Source organism: Peromyscus californicus, unplaced genomic scaffold, assembly GCF_007827085.1.
Source record: "Peromyscus californicus insignis strain IS unplaced genomic scaffold, ASM782708v3 Scaffold_18__1_contigs__length_77618521, whole genome shotgun sequence".
Classification (NCBI taxonomy): Eukaryota; Metazoa; Chordata; class Mammalia; order Rodentia; family Cricetidae; genus Peromyscus; species Peromyscus californicus.
Genome location: NW_026294480.1, coordinates 38,098,757 through 38,118,983, shown reverse-complemented (window position 1 = coordinate 38,118,983; position 20,227 = coordinate 38,098,757). Strand labels below are relative to the sequence as shown.

General features: G+C 41.5%; 1 protein-coding gene across 3 annotated transcripts in view; it reads right to left on the bottom strand.

Moving 5' to 3' along the window:
* Positions 1 to 4,147: 4,147 nt before the first annotated feature.
* The window catches only part of Depdc1b (DEP domain containing 1B), an 87,520-nt gene continuing 71,440 nt past the window's right edge, over positions 4,148 to 20,227 (bottom strand). For all 3 annotated transcript variants that reach the window (XM_052743267.1, XM_052743268.1, XM_052743266.1), the window contains 5 exons: positions 18,783 to 18,923; positions 11,285 to 11,451; positions 9,293 to 9,469; positions 7,149 to 7,334; positions 4,148 to 5,077 (listed from right to left, as the gene is read on the bottom strand). In XM_052743267.1, coding sequence (XP_052599227.1) covers positions 4,916 to 5,077; positions 7,149 to 7,334; positions 9,293 to 9,469; positions 11,285 to 11,451; positions 18,783 to 18,923 — 833 coding nt within the window. In that variant the 3' untranslated portion in view covers positions 4,148 to 4,915. The remainder of the gene's footprint in view (positions 5,078 to 7,148; positions 7,335 to 9,292; positions 9,470 to 11,284; positions 11,452 to 18,782; positions 18,924 to 20,227) is intronic.

Below are 20,227 nucleotides of genomic sequence, written 5' to 3'. Positions count from 1 at the left end.
GGATTCCAGTATCTATAAGGTGACTACAGTGTTTCTAAGGGGACTCCAGTATCTATAAGGTGACCACAGTGTTTCTAAGGGGACTCCAGTATCTATAAGGTGACTACAGTGTTTCTAAGGGGACTCCAGTGTTTATAAGGGGGCTCCAGTGTTTATAAGGGGGCTCCAATATCTATAAGGGGACAACAGTGCTTATAAGGGGACTCCAGTGTTTATAAGGGGGCTCCAGTGTTTATAAGGGGGCATTGTGTTACTTCTATTTTAGAGTCTTGAGTGGTAGCTGTGATGAAACATGGAAGAGTTAAAATATTTACATAACAAAAAGTAACATAAAGGCAAGAGGGTCTCAAACTCAAGGTTAGCCTTAGCTACATAGCAAGATACTGTCTCACACACACACATATACACACACATACAACACACACACAAAACCCACCACACATCAGCAACAGAATCTAGACATGCATTAAAATTTTAGTATTTAGTATATATATAATACTAAATTTAGTATAATACATCGTGACTTGAATATATACCACTTTCCACCCAATTCAATGTTGGATTCATATTAGAAATCAATTACTACAATTTATCTCATGTGCAACAGAAATTAAATTCATGTGGCTGGAGAGATGGGTTAGAGAAGACCTCTTTCTTCACAGACTTGAGGATCCAGGTTTAGACCCATATTAAAAGCTGTGCTTGCTTGTAACCTCAGTGCTGTGGGAGCAGAGACGGGAGGATTCCTCGGGCTTGTTTGCCTCCAGCCTAACTCCAGGTTCAGTGAGAGACTCTGCCTCAAAGGAACCAAGTGGAGGGCGATAGAGCAGGACAACTCATGGCTTCCTATGGCCTCCCCAAGGATGCACACCTGACAGTACACACTTAAATACACACACAAAAGTAATAAAAATTAAAATACCTTCATTTTCCATGATAAAAAATAATGTACAAATACTTTAAAGTATCCTGTAAGTTTTCCCTGTAAAATCAAGAATAGTGACAGTTTGCTATCTCTGTTCAGCACTATATGAGGGTCTCCAGAGCTGCGAGACATTATTATTTCAAGCCATGGAGCGGGGGAGAAGGGGAGGGAGAAACAGAATTTAAACAGTGTATCATTTCAATTACTGCAGCAAATATTACACTGTAAATTATTTATTAAAAAAACATGAGTGTTTATGTAATAGTTTCTGTGTGACTGAAAACGCAGCTTAGTTGAGTCCTGTTGGCTCAGATTTTTTTCAAAGACACCAATGCAGAGCATCAGCTGAACTAAGGTGGGACCCACTTTCAGGAGTGCTCAAAAGCTGTTGCCAGTTCTCCTATATCCACTGGCTGTTGACTGAATGAACAAACAAACAAAAAAAGCAAAAGAAAGAAAGAAAGAAAGAAAGAAAGAAAGAAAGAAAGAAAGAAAGAAAGAAAGAAAGAAAGAAAAAGAAAGAAAGAAAGAAAGAAAAAAGGAAGGACATGACTGCACCTAGGTATGGTGGAGGAGGTTTATTGTAGATAAAGGGGAGAGCAGGGACACTGGGAGAGTCCAGAGTGAACACGCCCCTGAGTCCGACAATGTGAGGAAAGCGGCAAGTGAAGAAGGGAGAGCCAAACCAAGAGGCCAGGAGGGTAAAGATTAGACCCAAGAAAACGCGGGTAACCAAAATGGCTGGATTATATAGGGAAGGGCAGCTGTGGGAAGGGCAGCCCAGCCCCTGGGCTGGAGAAGTTTAGGGTAAGAGGCAGATTATTCCAGACATACCCTGTAACAAGGTAGGGACTGAGGGATGCTGGGAGAACCTGGTAGCCAGGTCCACTTTGACACATTAAATAGGCAACTCAGCCAGCCATTTGTCCCGGGTTTGAGACCTAAAGTAGACAAGAAGCAACAGTTCCCACATGATAAGCCTCTCCTTATCCCATATTCAAGGAAAGGAGATTACATGGAGCATTAAATATCAGGAATGGCCAGAGCAAAGGCCTAGCAAGTCCAGGTGCTACTCCCAACCTGAGTTCTTCAATCCCCAAGACCCAGGTGGTGGAAAGACAGCACGGATTCCTGCAAGTCATACTCTGATCCACATGAAGGAACACCACACACACACACACACACACACACACACACACACACACACACACACACACAAATGTAATTGTTTTCAAAATTAAGTATCAAAAAATAAGGACTACTGGAATAGTTCAGATACAGAAAACCAAAAAATCATTGCTTGTTGATACGTAGGAAATGTAGAAAATCAAAGACACCACACTAAATATTCAGAATTAGTAAGAAAGTACAGCAAGGTCACCAATCACAACAGTCAGTAAACAAAACTCAGCTTTTTAATCCATACAAAAGAAAGAAGCGTCAAGACATTTATAACAGAATCAAAACAAATGTTCATACTAACATTTTTCAAAGTATTAAATACTTAGAAACAAAACACATAAACCTTATTAAAAAAAATCAAACATTTTCATCTATCAAGAATCGATGGAGGGCTCGTGACTCTTTGCTATCAGTGTCATTTCATGCCTCTGCTACTGTGATAAACACCATGACCAAATACAGCTTGGGGAGGAAAGGGTTCACTTACACTGGTTGGGAACAGTCCACCAGGAAGGGAAGTCAAGGCAGGAACTCGAGGCAGGAACTGACACAGAGACCACAGAGGCATGCTGCTTACTGGCTTTCTCTCTGTGGCTTGCTCTATTTGCTTTCTTATAAAACCACCTGCTGGGGAGGGGGCACCTACAGTGAGCTGGGCCCTCCCACATCAATTGTCAATCAAGACAATGCCCCACAAGAAAATTTGTTGGACAAGTCCTCAACTCAAGTTCCCTCTTCCCAGGTAAGAATAGATTATATCCAGCTGGCAAAACTTAACGAGCACAATTGTATATATAGTAATAGTCACCAAACTGACTTACAGGTTCAATAATCTAAGTCATAGTATGTATACTTATATAAATGAGAAGTAGTTAAGATTTTTACAAAAATATAAAAGCTAAAAATATATGGGGAAAATGTACAGCTATATTAAATGAGGAGGGTTTATATGAGCAAGAATTGTTGAGACCAAGGTTGGATAAAGCACAGGGACAAATAGCCAAATGAATGGAAACACATGAACTATGAACCAATGGCTGAGGGGTCCCCACTGGATCAGGCCCTCCGAATGGGTGAGACAGTTGATTGGCTTGATCTGTTTGGGAGGCATCCAGGCAGTGGGACCGGGTCCTGTGCTCATTGCATGAGTTGGCTGTTTGAAACCTGGGGCCTATGCAGGATTGCTTGGCTCGGCCTGGGAGGAGGGGACTAGACCTACCTGGACTGAGTCTACCAGGTTGACCTCAGTCTGTGGGGAAGGCTTTGCCCTGGAGGAGATGGGAATGGAGGGGGGGGGGGGGGCTGGGGGGAAGGTGAGGGGGACGGGAGGGGGGAGAACAAGGGAATCCATGGCTGATATGTAGAACTGAATGGTATTGCAAAATAAAAAAAAAAAAAAAAAAAAAAAAAAAAAAAGAAGTGAGCCTAAGACAGAAAGGGACGGAAGCAGCCACACACACTTCCAGAAGCAGCACACAACGGGTTCTCCACCAGGGGGCAAGACTGAGCAGAACGCAGAACTGTACTTTGCTTCAACAAAATGTCTAAGAAGGCTGAAAGTCTGAAAATCCCCTTCCTATTAAATGTTTGGAACAGTACTCACACCAACAGGGACACTTCTCCCTTTTTAAGCGGGCAAATCTCTGCTGACCACAGAAGACACTCTGCCACAGGAAAACAGGGATCTCAAGAGCAAGAGAACAAAGTCAGTTCAGGTAATTACTCTCACAAGAACTGCAGATGCTCTACTACTTTGCAGAAGAAACAGAGGAGAGAGAAGGGAGAAGAGGAGGAAGGAGAAGGTGGAGGAGGGAAGAAGGAGGGAGAGACAGACAGACAGACATGGAGGGGGGCACTCTCTTGAAACTAATACAAAAAAAACCTCACTCACTTTCTGATACACAGAGTGATGTGAAAATATTGGCAAAGGCATTTGAGGAGGCTCCATAACTTACCTTTAAAAAAAAGAAAAACACTAGGCATAATATTAAAAAGAAAGAAGAACAGTAGGCATAGTATTAAAAAAAACTCAGTATTTATTTACATTTCATTTACTTTCAAAAGGATGAACAAGCTGAAAAAATACATTCATAAAAGAACTAATTTCATCTTACCCATTTATACCTTTCATAAAACCAAACAAAGATTTAATTTAGATTTACAGGGAACCCAAAGAATCCATCAGCTCCACCTTCCATCTTTAGCTAAGACTCGAATTACATGACTGTAGGCAGGTGCAAAGCTACTACAAACCTAGGCGCATGCGGACTGATAATATGGGCAGCCAGAGAGCCAGTGCTGGTGACTCTCACAGCAACTGGAAATCTGCAATAAGAGGCACAGCCATGAGAGACATTAGGGACTTTTGCACAATAACAACAACAACGAGAAAATGGGATTTACACAGAAGAAGTCACAATTGGCAACCACACCAATGCCACCACAGTAACAGCACCCAGTGTTGTTCTTATTCAAGTATGTACAGCATTCTTAGGCTTGGCTTTCACAGAGGTGTCAGTGACTAGAAAGAACACACGAGAACTTTACACACTATGGAGAAGAACAAACAGAAGGAGGGTAACAACCCAAGCCTGTTACACCACCACTACACACCTAGTTTGCAATCATTCACTGATTTGTACATCTCTAAAACCAGCATTGAGATTTATAAAAATACTGATAATGGCTCAACATTTTGAGAGTCAAATAATCTGACAGATTCTCTGAAACTCCACATTTCAGTAGTTTATACCTCAACTGACTGAAAACTGTCTCTACCACTGAGGTCTCTAAAGCTCCGTCACTGAATCACATCCGGAAACTTCTCGTTCTCTGAAATGGCTGGAAAGGCCTCCTCAGCGCCCACATGAACAGCTGTGGTTTGGGCTTGGGTTTTTCAGGAAAGAGAAGTGCTTCACTTTCTGGTGTGGGAAATCGCTCCTGGTAGACTTCAGGGTAAGATTTCTGAAACTAAACAGAAGTCCAATGTGAGTCAAAAAAAAAGACACAAAAGAGCCACACAAACTGTACCATCAAATTGTAAGAGTTCTTGATCCCCGCTTCCCTTTCCTTTTGTTAAATTATTTGATGCTGGTGCCCACAGCTCTACCTCATCTCTCCTTTGATCCAGTATTCAGATGAAATTGTCCTTGTAATCAAATCCCTCAAAATGTTCTCTCTGTCAACTCTGTCTAGACCTCACTGTGAATACCAGTCGCAAGTAAGTCTGAATTGAAAATAACTTTGTTTTACATAATTAGAAAAGTCTGGCCCAACCATTTTTACGATCCCTCTGCTTCTCCAACTCAGCTTGGCCAGCTTCTACCCAACCAAGAGAAGAAAGAACATGGTGTTACCCATGGAATATTTAAAGGAAGGTAATGTATTCTTCCTTCAATATTTACCACTCAACACTTCTCCAACATTAGCAGAAGAAAAATGAAAACGAAGCCCAGAACCTCAATATTCAGGGAATAATCAATCCTGTGTAAACTGTGTCCAGGAATCCAGCTGTGCAGTAAAGTACAAAACCCGAGAGTGGCGAGTCACCACTTCTAATGCCAGCACCCCGCAGACAGAGATGAGGGGACGGCTAGGTCAAGGTTGGCCTGGGCTAGAGTGTCTGAAAAAATAAAAAATAACCAGAAAGAGAACTAAATACCGTCCACCTGCATGAAGAGCAGTCTTTAAGGATGGCCAAGTGCACGCAAGGCAGGGATGGGAAATGTCCTCCTAGGGCCATGCTTTGAATATGTGATTCCCACCTGGGGCATGACTTTGGGAGGTCCTGAAAACTGAGAGGCCGAGCCTGGCTGGAGGAAGTGAATCACCAGAAGGTCCTTGCAGGTCTCTTACCCTACCCATTCCCACGGACGCTCTCTGGCCCACGGTGACATGAATAGCTTCTAGACAAGCTCCTGCTGCCACACCCAAATTGCTCCATCATCCCTTACCTGCCACAGTGAATATATCTTCTGATATTTGCAGCCAATGAAACCTCCCCACCCCTTAAGTTGCAATGCATTGAAGTGATGATGATGATGATGTTGATGCAGTGAAGAGATGTAGTGAAGTGATGATGCAGTGAAGTGATGATGCACTGGAAGTGATGCACTGAAGTGATGCATTGAAGTGATGATGATGCAGTGAAGTGATGCAGTAAAGTGATGCACTGAAGTGATGATGATGCAGTGAAGTGATGCAGTAAAGTGACGCACTGAAGTGATGATGATGCAGTGAAGTGATGATGATATAGTGATGATGCAGTGAAGTGATGCACTGAAGTGATGATGATGCAGTGAAGTGATGATGCAGTGAAGTGATGCAGTGCACCTTTTCTGAATGAAAACCATTCTCTAAGACCCTCGCTGTGTTGCCTCACTCAAGAGGAACTGCGTTTGGCTGGTTGGAACACTTAGTGGGGTCTGAGATAAGAAACCACACTGATATTGCCTATCTAAAAATAACAGTTTCTGCAAGGTGGTTCAGTGGATAGAAGTGCTTTTGCAGAGGCTGAACACCGAGGTGCACCAGAAAACTGACTCCTAACAGGTGTCCTGACCTCTACATGCATGCCACGGTCTATGCACCACACACACACACACACACACACACACACACACACAAACATGCATACTGTGGTATATGCACCTGCACACACACACACACACACACACACACACACACACACACACACAAAGACACATGGGCACACACACACACGCGCACACATTAAATATTTTCCTTATAGTCAGTTTCTTTGAAGTAACTGTTTGGCTGACTCATATCATGTCAGGTAGCAAAACAAATGACAAATATTAGAACCTAAGTCTACAAGAGAAGTACTCAATAATGTAAAACACGATAGAACTCGTGAAAATGACTGCAGTGTACCAATCACCCGAATTTCTGCAACACAGAACCTAATGAGAAACTCATATGCCCTTATGAGATTCACATGGAGCCCATTAAAAGAGAGAGTAAAAGGAAGAAACAACTCAGAACGGAGAGCGAGACACCGCCTGAAGACCAGCTTCGTCACCTGCTTCAGCTTCTTCTTCTTCTCCTTGTTGGAGAGTTTGGCATCTGCTATGACCTCTTCCAACAAGGCTGCCAGGGGCTCCTGAGAGCCGTAAGCCCTTTGGTATTCAAATTCCTCAGGACTGATTTGGCGGCAGAATGAAGGCGCAGACAACGTGATGTCCATATCAGCTCCTGGGTATTTTATCTGAGCAAAGCACAGGATTAGATTAAATCAAAACCAGCATGTCTCCTGGTAGGAGTGGGATATCTTCTTCAGTTTGCTTAAGGAGCCATATTGAAAAGGAGAAGGTTTTCGTGCTTTCACAAGAATAACATTTAAAGCCACAGTCTTACATTTAAAATATGAGATTCTTTTATTTTTCTGAACTTGAGACCCATTCTAAAAAACAAAAAGAAAACTCAATAAACAACAAAGAACTCCTGTATGTGCCCTTCAATAAGATCTGGGATTTAAACAGAAATCAGGGGCTTGTGAGTGGGTAGAGACACTTTCTAGAAAAGCCTGGAGATGTGAGCCTGATCTCCAGGAGTCAAGTCATCACTGATTTGATTCCGCCACAGCACACTTATGCCTTTACAAGAGCAAGCTCATCGGCGGGCAGGTTAATCAGCATAGCCTACCCTGGATCCTCAAGAGCACAGGGCTCACAGGCTAAGCTACTGTGACCTGACTGCTACGTATGTGAGCACACAAAACTGCAGCTCCTGCTCTAATCCTTCCTTGTGAAGACTGGAGGAAGCATTTCATCTTTACTCTTCAAAGTCCGAGTCATAAAAATATCAAGAGAAAAACATGTTAAACTAAAACAGTAGTAAGAGTATGTGTTTTACCAATGCAAATGGCAAGGGCATGTGTGTGTGTGTATACATATATAATATACATATATATATATTACATGCACATATACATGGCAATTATATCCAGAGCCGAGGCAAAGGTGAAATGAACACTTATGTTCTTATGCCACTGACATAAATTAAATTGAAACAATCAAACTAAAAGGAAAGTTGGCAATATGCTGTCAATACTTAAAATACACTTAAGGTCTTTGACCCAGCAATGATGCACTTAGGAATTTACTCTTGGAAAAAAATAGTTGTAGATCCATTCCCTCTCCCAAAATCTAGCTATAAAAAAATTTACTAACACACTGCTTGCAAAACAGAGAGACATAAAGAGAGAATCTAAATATCAACCAGAGCTGGACATAGCTCATGTCTATAATCCCAAGACTCAGGAAGCTGAGGGAGGAAGCTTGTCCCCAGATTCAAGGCCAGCCTGGACTAATAATGAATTTCAGGTCACCTTGGTCTCCAGTATGAGACTCTGTCTTAAAAACATAAAGTAAACTAAAACTAAAACAAAAAATTTAAAAACAAGAGCACCACACTTCATTATGTATACATCCCTATTATGGAATACGGATGTTATCAATAATGACATTAAAGACATACTAATAATAACAACAGCCTCAACAGCAGTTTCCTATGTGGCAGACATTAAAACATTACTGTAAACACTTTCGGTAGGTACTAGCCAGACAAAATATTAACTATCATTCCGATTTTACAGAAAATCAGAGGAAAAAAGAGATTGGGGCAACGCTGAAGCACAGTACTACTATTTCATTTGTCCAATGAGAAGGCAGGGCAAAGAAAAGGACACCATTAATTCAAACACGCTTTACCTGCAGAGGGTGCTCTTGGCACAAGTGTCAATCAAGGATATCTGAAGCTAGGGGATAATGTTCCATTGCATGACTAAGTAAGAAAAACTGAGTTACTAAAAATAAGTGAGACAAAGAAAAAAATGGAGAAAGGAGGAAGAGAGAGAAGATAGATATATAAATATAAAACGGACATTATAGTGTAACTCTGACAGTTTTCTGTATGTACAATCTATATTTCCAAACTTGTTCAATGTATTATGTTGATACCCATATAGCAGTGAGTGATATAATAAAACAAACATGTATCCCACAGTTATCCATGGTAACAGCAGACTCATGCAGTATTTAGTACATGCCAAGACTTTGCTCACACCAATTCACTTAATCCTTACTACAGATGCCAGAGGAGGCTGGCACACTTACTTGGCTTCCCACTGTCAATCTTGCAGAACTGACAATGTCTCATCTTTACCTGGACTCTTCGCAGATGAGCCACACGCTCTTCTATGGAGGTCTGCAGGGCCGAAGGCACTTTCAGAATCTCCTGGTAATTGTCCATCAGAAATGTCACCAACCGAGCAGCTAGCAACTCGTCTAAGTCCACCTCATCCTTAGAACACAAGATGCACCGGGAAAATGTCTGAACCATCTGAAAGAAAGGCAGAGAGGGTGAGAATAGCAGAAATCTGTGGCCTTGTGGCCTTCTCTAAACTGAGTGCCAGTTAGTTTGCAAAAGACACATGTGAAGGGTTGGGGAGAAGTGGCCCAAGGGACGAGGTACACATCCCACCAGGCACCAGTCACATGGCCAACTCATACGGCAATCTCCCTTTAAGAGACTTAGCCGGGAGAAGCTTGTCTGAGAACTGTCGAAACTCCATTTTATACAAGGGTTTATGTGCATATGCATTTGCATGCATACATACCTATACATACGCACATATATTCTGAAAATTACATGAATTTGGCACTTCAAAGTTCAAGGTACTTGTGGCCACTTGGCCAAACAATACCCTAGTTCCACTGCTTGTTTTGACTGTGTTCCTCAGCCGGCATCTTTCCCTGTAACTTAGTTTTTCTACACTTTGAGATACACACTTGAGAACTGAACTTGAACAAAGAAGCCACGTATCAAGTGACAAGACTTTTTATGGTAACCGGAAATATAAATATGTAACTAACGTAAACAATACAGTTTCCATGGAGTTCATATCATTACTTCCTTCAATTCTATGCTCTGGATTAACCTTTTTCCTTCTAATTTCATTGCCAACCAACTCACATCAAAACCTACAAAGTCACGTGGTACTGTTTATTAGTTGTATTAAAACCAGCTTTCATCAACACTGTGTCACTTTATCTTCATATTTACATATATAAGGAGAGGCAGAAATTTTTGCTTGGAAATAAATTTCAGTAGATTTAAGAATGCTTTGAAATCATGTTTAAAATTTATAAGTGTGTGTGTGTGTGTGTGTGTGTGTGTGTGTGTGTGTGTGTGTGTGTGTATGTTGTTATAAGGAAGAGGTACAAGTTTTCTTTGACTTTTCAGAAAGGTCCCTTTAACCCGAGAAGGGGTCAAGAGTCACCCCAGTGGGCAGTGCATGCTTCTCTAAAGCTGGACCGGGTGATCCCCAGAAACTGAGCAGTGATTTCAAGAGCATGAGGAGGACGCAAGTGGGATTAAAGAAACAATCTCTCTACAAGACTCTTTCTGAGGAAAACTGAGAGAAGCGGAGTGCAATCTGCAGTGGGCAGTGGCAGGAAGAAGCGTGGAGGAAGCTGCTGACTAAAGCTTATGGAGTTCCAATTAGGAGAAAGTTGGAGGAATCTATCCACGGCACCACAGTCATAGCTACTAATAACAACACACGGAACGTGTCAAAACTGCTAGAAAAGTAGTAAGTGATGTGATAGACATATTAATAGTTTTAACTAAATATTTCTACAGTGAGTCCATATATCAGAAGAGCACATGAATCCACAAATGTATGACACTGTCAATTAAAAAAAAAAAATCTCCCTCTCCTTCCCCGTGGTCTAGCCCAGCTGGGTGTTCTCACGCCTGCTTCAATCTACTACCTCTGCTTCCCCTACCATTGCCCAGGCTGTCTCTCTCGCTTGTTACGATCACAAAGACTCCTCAATGTCCCCTGTGCAGGAACAAGGGAATGTGGTTTTCCTACGCTGTCTGCCCACCTTAGCTGTCTTTGTGTGGACTGTAGGTAGCCATTTGTAAGCGAGGACATAGCGGCCATCTCTAAAGGGAGAGCCTTCTCTCTTTTCACTTTGCACTGTGTTCTTCAAGGTCCTTAGACCAAAAGCAAAGGAAGTCTAGGTGGACAGCGGGCCACGCTCTTCAAGCAAGCCTCCCTCCTGCTCTCACCTGGCCACTCGGAACAGGGATTCCGTTGCATTTCCGACTGAAAACGTAGGTCACAGTAGATGTTAACGGTCAACCTACCAGAGTGCGGGTGCCAAAGCCATCACACAGTGGTGGCATCTCTTTGTTTAAGCAGATCCTCGCCATCATCCTCATCAGCAGCTGTAACTTTCTCCTGTTCTCAGGAGGCAGAAGGAGACAACAAATCTGAAATGCTTCGATTGCCATTTTCTCTCGATGTAGCAAACCTGATTCAAAAGGAAGTTTCGTCTTTTAGTACACAGCCTACTTGACTGTTCTGCCTTCCTCACATTTTTACAGTTAAAATTATACAAAATGTTTTCGAATTTGGGAGGCAGATGCAGGCGGATCTCCGTGAGTTCAAGGCCAGCCTGGTCTACAAACCAAGTTCCAGGACAGCTAGAACTGTTACACAGAGAAATCTATCTCGAAAAATCAAAACAAAAAAAAAAAAGTTTTTACCTACTCAATTACACCTGGCAAGGTGTGCAATATGCATGCACTGAGAAACAGAGGCAGAGAGACATATGATTTGCATTATACTGATGGGGGGAATCCGAACACTTTCTCTAACATCTGAATTGAAAAAAGTATGCCCACATGCCCCACTTTTTCTTCAACACAGCTGTATTTAATTGCACACAGCCGGAAACATTCCATTACCTGACTTCAAAATACTATACAAAGGGTGGACAGATGGCTCAGTGGTCAAGAGCACTTATTGCTCTTCTAGGAGATACTTGTTCATATCCCAGCACTCATGTCAGGCAGTTCACAACTGCTGCTTCCAATGCCCTCTTCTCACTCCTGTTGACACTAGCAACACAGAGACAAGAACAGACCCTAGAAGGAAACCCATGCCCTGACAACCATGCTTTTCAAGGAAGGTGGTAAGGACATGCATGGGACAGCCATCCCAACAGTGCTGAAGACTACCCACAGACAGAAGAGGAAAACTAGACCCCTACTCCTTCCTTACCAGTCTCACAAAATACAACCCAAAAACGGATAAACCTTCAATGTAAGACTTGACATTCAGAAACTTCTAGAACAAAAGACAGGCTGCTCTCAAACCCAGTGTTCCTCCCGCTTCAGCTTCCCAGTTCTAGAATGGCAGGCATGAGGCACCAAGTCTTAAATGAGATTATGGTGTTACATAACGTAAGCTAGGACCAGAATGGCAAGTACCTCAGGACCTCAATCACAGACGGAATCTAAGAGCTGATCTCACGGAACTGAGAGCACAGGAAGTGAGGTGGTAGCATTGACCAATGTGTGCTAAAGAGAAGTCAGAGACCACTAGAAGGCTCTGGAACACTATCGCATAGTCATGTGGCCACAGAGAACAATAACACCAAAAACCTGTAGGAAACTATTTGTGATGTTTTCAGGAAGAAGAGGAGGAGCCATGGCCTTCCTCAAAGTGCTGCCTGTTCTGGCGGAGGGGCAGCAGAGGCTCAACACAATTACACAACATGGCTGGTGGGTGAATATTCACTTGGGGCCACAGCAAGACCATCTATCATTCTCAGAAAAAAAAAATACAAGTCTAGTCTCCCTGGCCCCTTTCCTACATTCCCGGATGGAGTATTTCAAACAGGAGACAATTCTAATTTGAATGAAGTCAGCTTTATGAATTTTTATTGTTTAAGCTTTCTGTATGTATATCTTTGCCTACCCCAGATTGCAATAATCCTCTCGTACATTTCCTTCTGGTGGATTCTAGTTTGATTTGTTATGTTTGAGTCTAAGATCTACTCTAATATAAAGTTTAAACTAGTATAAAAAAAAATAAGAGTCTCACCTTTTCCCGTTGTTCTAACATCATTTACTGAAAACATCCTTTCTCTTAGTGTCTCTTGAAAAACCCCTTGGCTATTGGTATATGAAATTATGAAATGAAATATGAAAGCAATGAAATATGAAAACTCTTAGGAGTGCCTGGAAGTCCCAGAAAGGCCAACAGAGTCATGTCTGTTGAAAGGGAAGGGGGATCAAAGTTTCAGTTTTATTGAAAACATACAAAAAGAAGAAAAAAGATTATATTGAACCAAAAGGATTTAAAATACATACCAACTGGCAAGAATTTTTTGCTTCAAGAAAGACACAGCAAGAGAATCTAATTCATTGGAGATTTTTAAGGAAAGGCAAGCAGGTTACCATGGGGAAATATTCAAAAACAGATCTCCCATGATCAAGATGATGTCCTTTCTTGCATGAATCTCAAATATAGCACTTAATAATCCCTTTGGCTTTTAGGCTCAGAAAGTTCTTTACTTATCCAAATACTGGATAAAGGTGAACCATATTTCATATTGCATTTTAAACTATTTTTATCTTTATTTGCTGAAATGGTATGGGAAGAATTTTGGACTTTCTTCCCAAAAGTTTTGTCAATCGTCTTAGTGATCACTGATATAAATAACTTACACATTTGGTTGCATCCAAAGAAAATCTAGACACTTCCCTAAATTGCTACCTTTAGGCAGTACTTAAACTCCTCTTTATTTTAACAATCACTGGAGATATCCAAGGGTGAACAGACAGCTCTATCAGGGCCCATCTGCATCTTCAAAAGCTCCAGTCACAAGATCTGAGCCCAGAAAACAGATGACATCACCACCAAGAACGTGAAGTACCCGGAAACAAGAGCCCTCTGTCTGGGCCAGCACACACACTAACTAGTCACTCTCTGAGAAAAGAGCTAAGAAGGGACAGGGACCCTGAGGTAGCCTGAAAAACATAAGGGCAGGTAAAGATGGCATGCTGTTTTACAAGTCACCTGACCAGAAACAAACAAACGGTAAAGAACACCCAGTCATTTGGGTATTCTACACTATAAGCCTACACAACTCTCTGGCGTGTGCTTGCGCGCACATACACACACACGCGCGCGCACACACACACATACTGAGTCAGATGATCCAGTGCATAATGACTCTAGTGAAGGACAAGGCCGTTTTCAAGATTCAAGTCAGGAGGAAATGATGAGTAACAAGGAGTTATCCTCTCAGCCTTCCAGTTCACTAGCAAGGAAACCAGGCGCCAGAGCTGAAATGGAGTAATTAAGAAACTGGAGCTGAGTGCACTTGCTCGAAGCCTGAGAAGCGATGGAGCAGCAAGCTGGGGTCCATGTTCCCAAACATTTGCTCCTTCTACTGGAAGCACTCGTACAGCATCGACGTGGACCACCCAAACCTCAAGCCCCAGACTACCAGATCCTTCCAGTTTTCTTTTTATAAAGCTGTAAGTATAAATTTGTACATGAATCTCCTGTTTCTTAAAATAAGCAAATTAAATCAAGTTTCTTTTAAAAAAATCACACACACACAGTTCAAACTAGACGTACTTATAGGATATTTATAGAAGCAAGGTTAGCACAACCCAACAGTAGGCTCACTCGGTTTCTAAACACCCCACCTGACTCCCACCTTCATCCACCCTCAATATGTAAATTAGCAAAAGCTACACACGTCAATGGACTGTGGGGTGGAATGTGGAGTATGAGTAAAGGTTGACACTCATCTTGGAAACTAAAGAACAACTGTGGACAGTTGGCTTGGTTAGACTGCTGAACCAAACTGAATATTTTGTAATTATTGGTAAAGAATAAGTCTCACATCTCCAAACATGTCAAATAAGTTTTTCTTTCTTTCTTTCTGATCCCCTCCCCTATACTTTTTAAATGTTGTCTGATTCTTGAGTCAGGGTCTTGCTATGTAGCCCAGGCTGGCCTCAAATGTGTGCTCTTCCTGTCTCAACTAAGTGCTAGGATTATAGGCATGAGTCACCACACCTGTGTCCTTTCTTTGAAAACTATTAAAATGGACTTCAGATGCCCAATTTCATGCATCAGTAATAACTAACAGCTCTCAGGGTCACAGCTCTGGTCAAAAGGTCTACCATGTTCAATCAAGCAACGCCATGAACCTCAAGAAAAAAAGACTATAAGCTGAAGTGACAATCACATCCATTGAAAAACGCTGTACAATGTTCAACTTCTACACAAAGTAGACTGATTACTTACTTTAAAAGACAACATCCTGCTTCAAACAAGGCAACATGTGATTTCAATCAAGGCAACATCCTATTTCAATCAAAGTCAAGAAGTTTAAGAGATGAATCAATGCTATGAAATTCAACCTACAAATGTAGATATTTCCTTTTATCCACAGACTACATTAGATACTCTTTGTAATCATGTAAACAAATTATAATCTTCCACAGTCTAGGTTTTCTTTTCCACTACAGGAAGATGCTTAATTTTAAAAAAAAAAAAAAAAAAAAAAAAAAGTGATTTCCAGTGCAGATGTCTCATGCATGTTCACTTTGGAAGGATGGATAATACAGAAGGTTAATACATTTTACCAGACACATCCAATAGTTGTGATGGTGTGAAAGAAAATGCCCCAAAAGGGAGTGGCCCTATTAGGAGGTATAGCCTTGCTAGGGTAGGTGTGGTCTTGTTGGAGGAGGTGTGTCACTGTGGAAGCGGGCTTTGAGGGCTCATATATGCTCAAGATACTGCCCAGTATCTCGGTTCACTTCCTTCACCTGTGAATCAAAGATGCAAACTTCTCCAGCAGCACATCTGCGTGCCACCATGCTCTCCACCATGATGATAATGGACTGAACCTCTGAAACTGTAAGCCACCACCTCGGTTAACTGTTTACTTTACAAGAGTTGCTGCAGTCACAGTGTCTCTTCAAAGCAATAGAAACCCTAACTATGACAATAGTCTATTCTGGCTGATAGCTAAAAGCAGAAATGTCCTGTATCTACTTCAAACCCTTTATATTTTATGGGGTAACTAATTCTGATATCAACTCAGAATGGAGCCAGTTTTAACTCCTAGCTCAGCTCAAAATTAGTAATTGTGAAGGACAAATGACATAAAAAACAACAGATTCAAACTGGAATTTGTGTTTTAAAGAAATGCTCCAAGTCACTCTGCTTCCAAAACAAATAGTTTTACCACATAATACTATAAAAATGGAAAATGAGAAGAAACTATAGGAAATGATTTTTCAATCCCGTCTTTAGAACTCTAGTCTAACAATGCTAGTGGCAGTAGGTAAGGATAATGAGAACCTACGCATTTAGTCCACAAGTATCCTCAACAGCAGCAAGAGTTCATCATTAGTCACAAGATGCATACATTCATTCGTAAGACCCAATCAAAAGCAGCTGAAAACAAAATACCAAAATGACTCAACAGTCTCAAGACTCCATAACAGAGCTGGGTTGGTGGCACATTACTAGTACTCATATGGGGAAGAGGAGGGTTAGGAGTTCAAGGCCAGCCTCAGCTACATAGTGAGTTTGAGGCCAGCTGGGTCTACATGTGACTATCTAAAAATCAAATCAAAACCAAAACATCCATAAAAAGATCAACTGGCTTAAATAAAATACCCAAAAGATTTATTGCTCTTAAAATCCTATAATAAACTAAATAAGTCCTCCATTTATCCCCAGTGGTGATATGTATAAAATAATCACTCCTAAGACAAAGTGGCTCAGTGGGTAAAGCACTTGCTGTGGAACCTGTATAAATCTGGAAAGAGAAAACCAACGGCACAAAGTTGTCCTCTGATCTCAAAATGTGCACCGTGGCATACGCACACACATGCATAACGTGCACACACATGTGCGTGTGCGCACACACGTAATTACTATTACACGCATGATTTATAGTGACTGTATTTGTTACTGTCAGAGAACCTTGAGAGGCATGAATCTAGAGTACACTGCTGAGTTCAGGTAACTCCTTCACATATGGCTGACATTTCGTTCAGATGCTATGGAAGGGATGCAAAGAAAACTAAGCCAAGTCAAACTGGAAGGGGAAAGATTGCTAACGCCCATGATGCTGAGGAACAAGAATATGCTAATTCCTCTCACATCTATGTAACTGATGATATTCACACAGCATGCATTTTGACATGAAAAAAAAAAAAATCCTTACAGCCCACAGGGCAATCTCATTTCCAGAAAGGAACATAGCAATAATGGACTTTCCCCTTCCTACCATGTTTCCTTCACGGTGCAAATTCTAAGGTACAAATCTATATGAAGAATAAAAACAAGTTTTACCTGAATAATGCTACTGTTTTTATGCTGCATATTTCAAGTATCAAATAGTCCTATAAAAATGAGTAATAAATTACCTTCTAAATGACAATATACCTCCTACACTGACTGCTCCTGAAGTCACCTAGAGCAACTGATTTAGTCATGAAGAGTAAATGTCAAATTTACATTTTTCTCTACAAACAGTGTTATGGTCTTATACAACATTCTGGTCCTCTTTTAGAAATAAATCCTGCTGGGTTTTGATTTAGGTTTTACAATCAGGTTAACTAAGTTCTTCTACTCCTTTCTGGAGTAAGGATTAAGCGGTCTATCACTTTTTATTTTGAAAATGCCTATATGGCTAGCTTTTACTGTGCAGGAAGGTACTATACAGGCCGCTGGGGGCAATCCATCGCCAACGGTGTTACCCGGCTGTGGACCCTGCACTGGAGCCACATTGGCATGGTTGCTAATGGAGGTAACTAACCACTCACTGATTGAATTTCAAGTCCTGCTCCATGGGAATTTTAAACCTAGTATTTCAAACCTGGCTTAAAAAAAAAAAAAAGCCCACGACACCAGTGGAGATGCTCCCACTATTGTTTTGGTAAATGTTAGACCCGTCGTCTGCCTTCTGACGACGCATGCTTAGGGCACTGCTATCAGCTTTGGTCAGAGAAGCTTCTCTCTCAGTGGATGAAAGTAACTGCCAAGACTTACAGCTGCTCAAAGTGCTCAAGTAAGTGACTACTGAATGTTCAGCCGTAAACGGGACATCCTATCACCCCTCCACGGCTCAGGGAGCGTCGTAGAAAGGGAAGAAGGAAGATGAGCCAGAGGAAGGGGGCGGTGCTGTCTTCCAGCATGACATGGCTGTTGCACCCGTGAGCCCCCAGCAGCAACGATCACCCACATAAGACTGGGCACAGCAACATGGCATCATGGGTAAAAATTTACACAGGCAGTTAAAGATGGCTGCGGGGAGGTCAGGAGTCCCCGTTCCACCCTGAGAAACTGTCAGCAGTTCATGGTGGCTGGGGATAGGGAAGCATTTTCTTCCGTGGGTGTAACCACAAGGTGTGATGATCCTATAAATAGCTCTTACCAACGATTCGATAAGGGAACCTAGTGAAACTCTGGGTCCCGCACACAAAAAAAGAGAGACATGAAAGCGGAAGGGTACGAGAAGCAGAAGGAATGGGAAGACAGAAGGAAGGACAACGCATTGTATACGTGTATGAAAATGTCTTCCAGAGACCCATGCTAATAAAGAGAAAATACTCAAGTATGAAATTCTCAAAAAGTTACAAATAAATAATTCATATAAATATTAAAAACACAGAAAAAGATATCAAAACTAAATTTCAAATGGGAATTTTTTTTAAAAGAAAAGACAACGTTCTGAGCTTTTGCTACTGGAACTCTCAAGACAGTGGTGACAGAAGATTCACTATCAACATGCAGATCCACTGGTTCTCTGTTCACCTAGGGCACTGACGAAAGCGTCAAAGAGATGGTACGTGAGCAGTGGCTCCTTCAGGTGACCATAGTAATCCGCTATAGTTTTAAAGACATCTTTCTCAAATCCCAGGTACATCGGCTGCTTCCAGTCTGAACAGTTGGGCCCTTTAAAAAAAGACAGAGAATGAGTAATGAGGCAGCTGCTTCTAAGTACCATAGTCTGACCACATGTGTGGTATGCACAGATATTCAAGATACACTGACAAGTTTCATGTGGAAATGACATGTACCTTTTACTCAAATATGATTCATGTTTAATTAAATATTTTATAAAAACGAAGAGCATTAATGTATCTCCATTTTAAAAGAAAAACATGCTTTTCTCTTTTTATGTCAAGGCAAACTTTATTCATGTAAATAATTTTCTTTTGAAATAGTCAACATTTTCCTAGTCTTAATAAAGTTAATAAAATAATAATTTTTTGCCGGGAGGCGGTGGTGCACGCCTTTAATCCCAGCACTCGAAAGGCAGAGCCAGGCAGATCTCTGTGAGTTTGAGGCCAGCCTGGTCTACAGAGCGAGATCCAAGACAGGCACCAAAACCACACAGGGAAACCCTGTCTCGAAAAAAAAAAAAATGTTAATATGTGATAGATGAGTTATCAAGAAATTTTTACAGCTTCTTGAGTTCATTAGCTATACTATACTATCCTCCAAGCATTCAGTTGAGTGGAATAATCAGTTTCTCCTAACAAACTATTTCAGACAAATGAAATTTTAAATGCTTTTTTAAAAGATAATGAGAAAGATTTTACATTCTGTCTTGTCAATTCACTCTGAACTCTTAACAATCACTGCCCAACTATTCAAAGAAAACTGACCTGACCATGTCCTATGCCAACAGAGGGCAGAGGAGAGCTCCACTAGAATCTGAGTCCCATGAGGAACGAAAGATGATGAGCAAAGGTTTACACCACCGTGTTGACAGGTAAACTGGAGGTGCCGGAGCCTTGAGGAAAACAGCTTGTCCCAAGAGGACCATAGAAGAAATGGAGTGCAATTACGGTGACCAGCTCCAGGCCAGCAAAGGCTAAGCCATTACACCAGATGGATTGATGTGCCCAAGAGAACGAACAAAGCAACAAAATGAATTCAAGGAAATTCTTCCCACAGAATTGCGGGAGCTAAGAGATTCTAGCTGTAACACAGGAAACCATTCTGGATCATGACATTCAATCCCCAAGGACATCATGAAATGGCTCTTTATGATGTCCCTAAAAACTCCTTTACTGGGAACTGAGAAGATGGCTCAGAGGTTAAGAGATCAGCTCCCAGCGCCCACATCAGATGGCTCACAACCATTAATAACAGAAGCTCCATGGGATTCAACGCCCTCTTCTGACTTCTCTGGGTACCTCTGCTCACATGCACACACCCCCACACAGACACATGCACATATATATATAGCT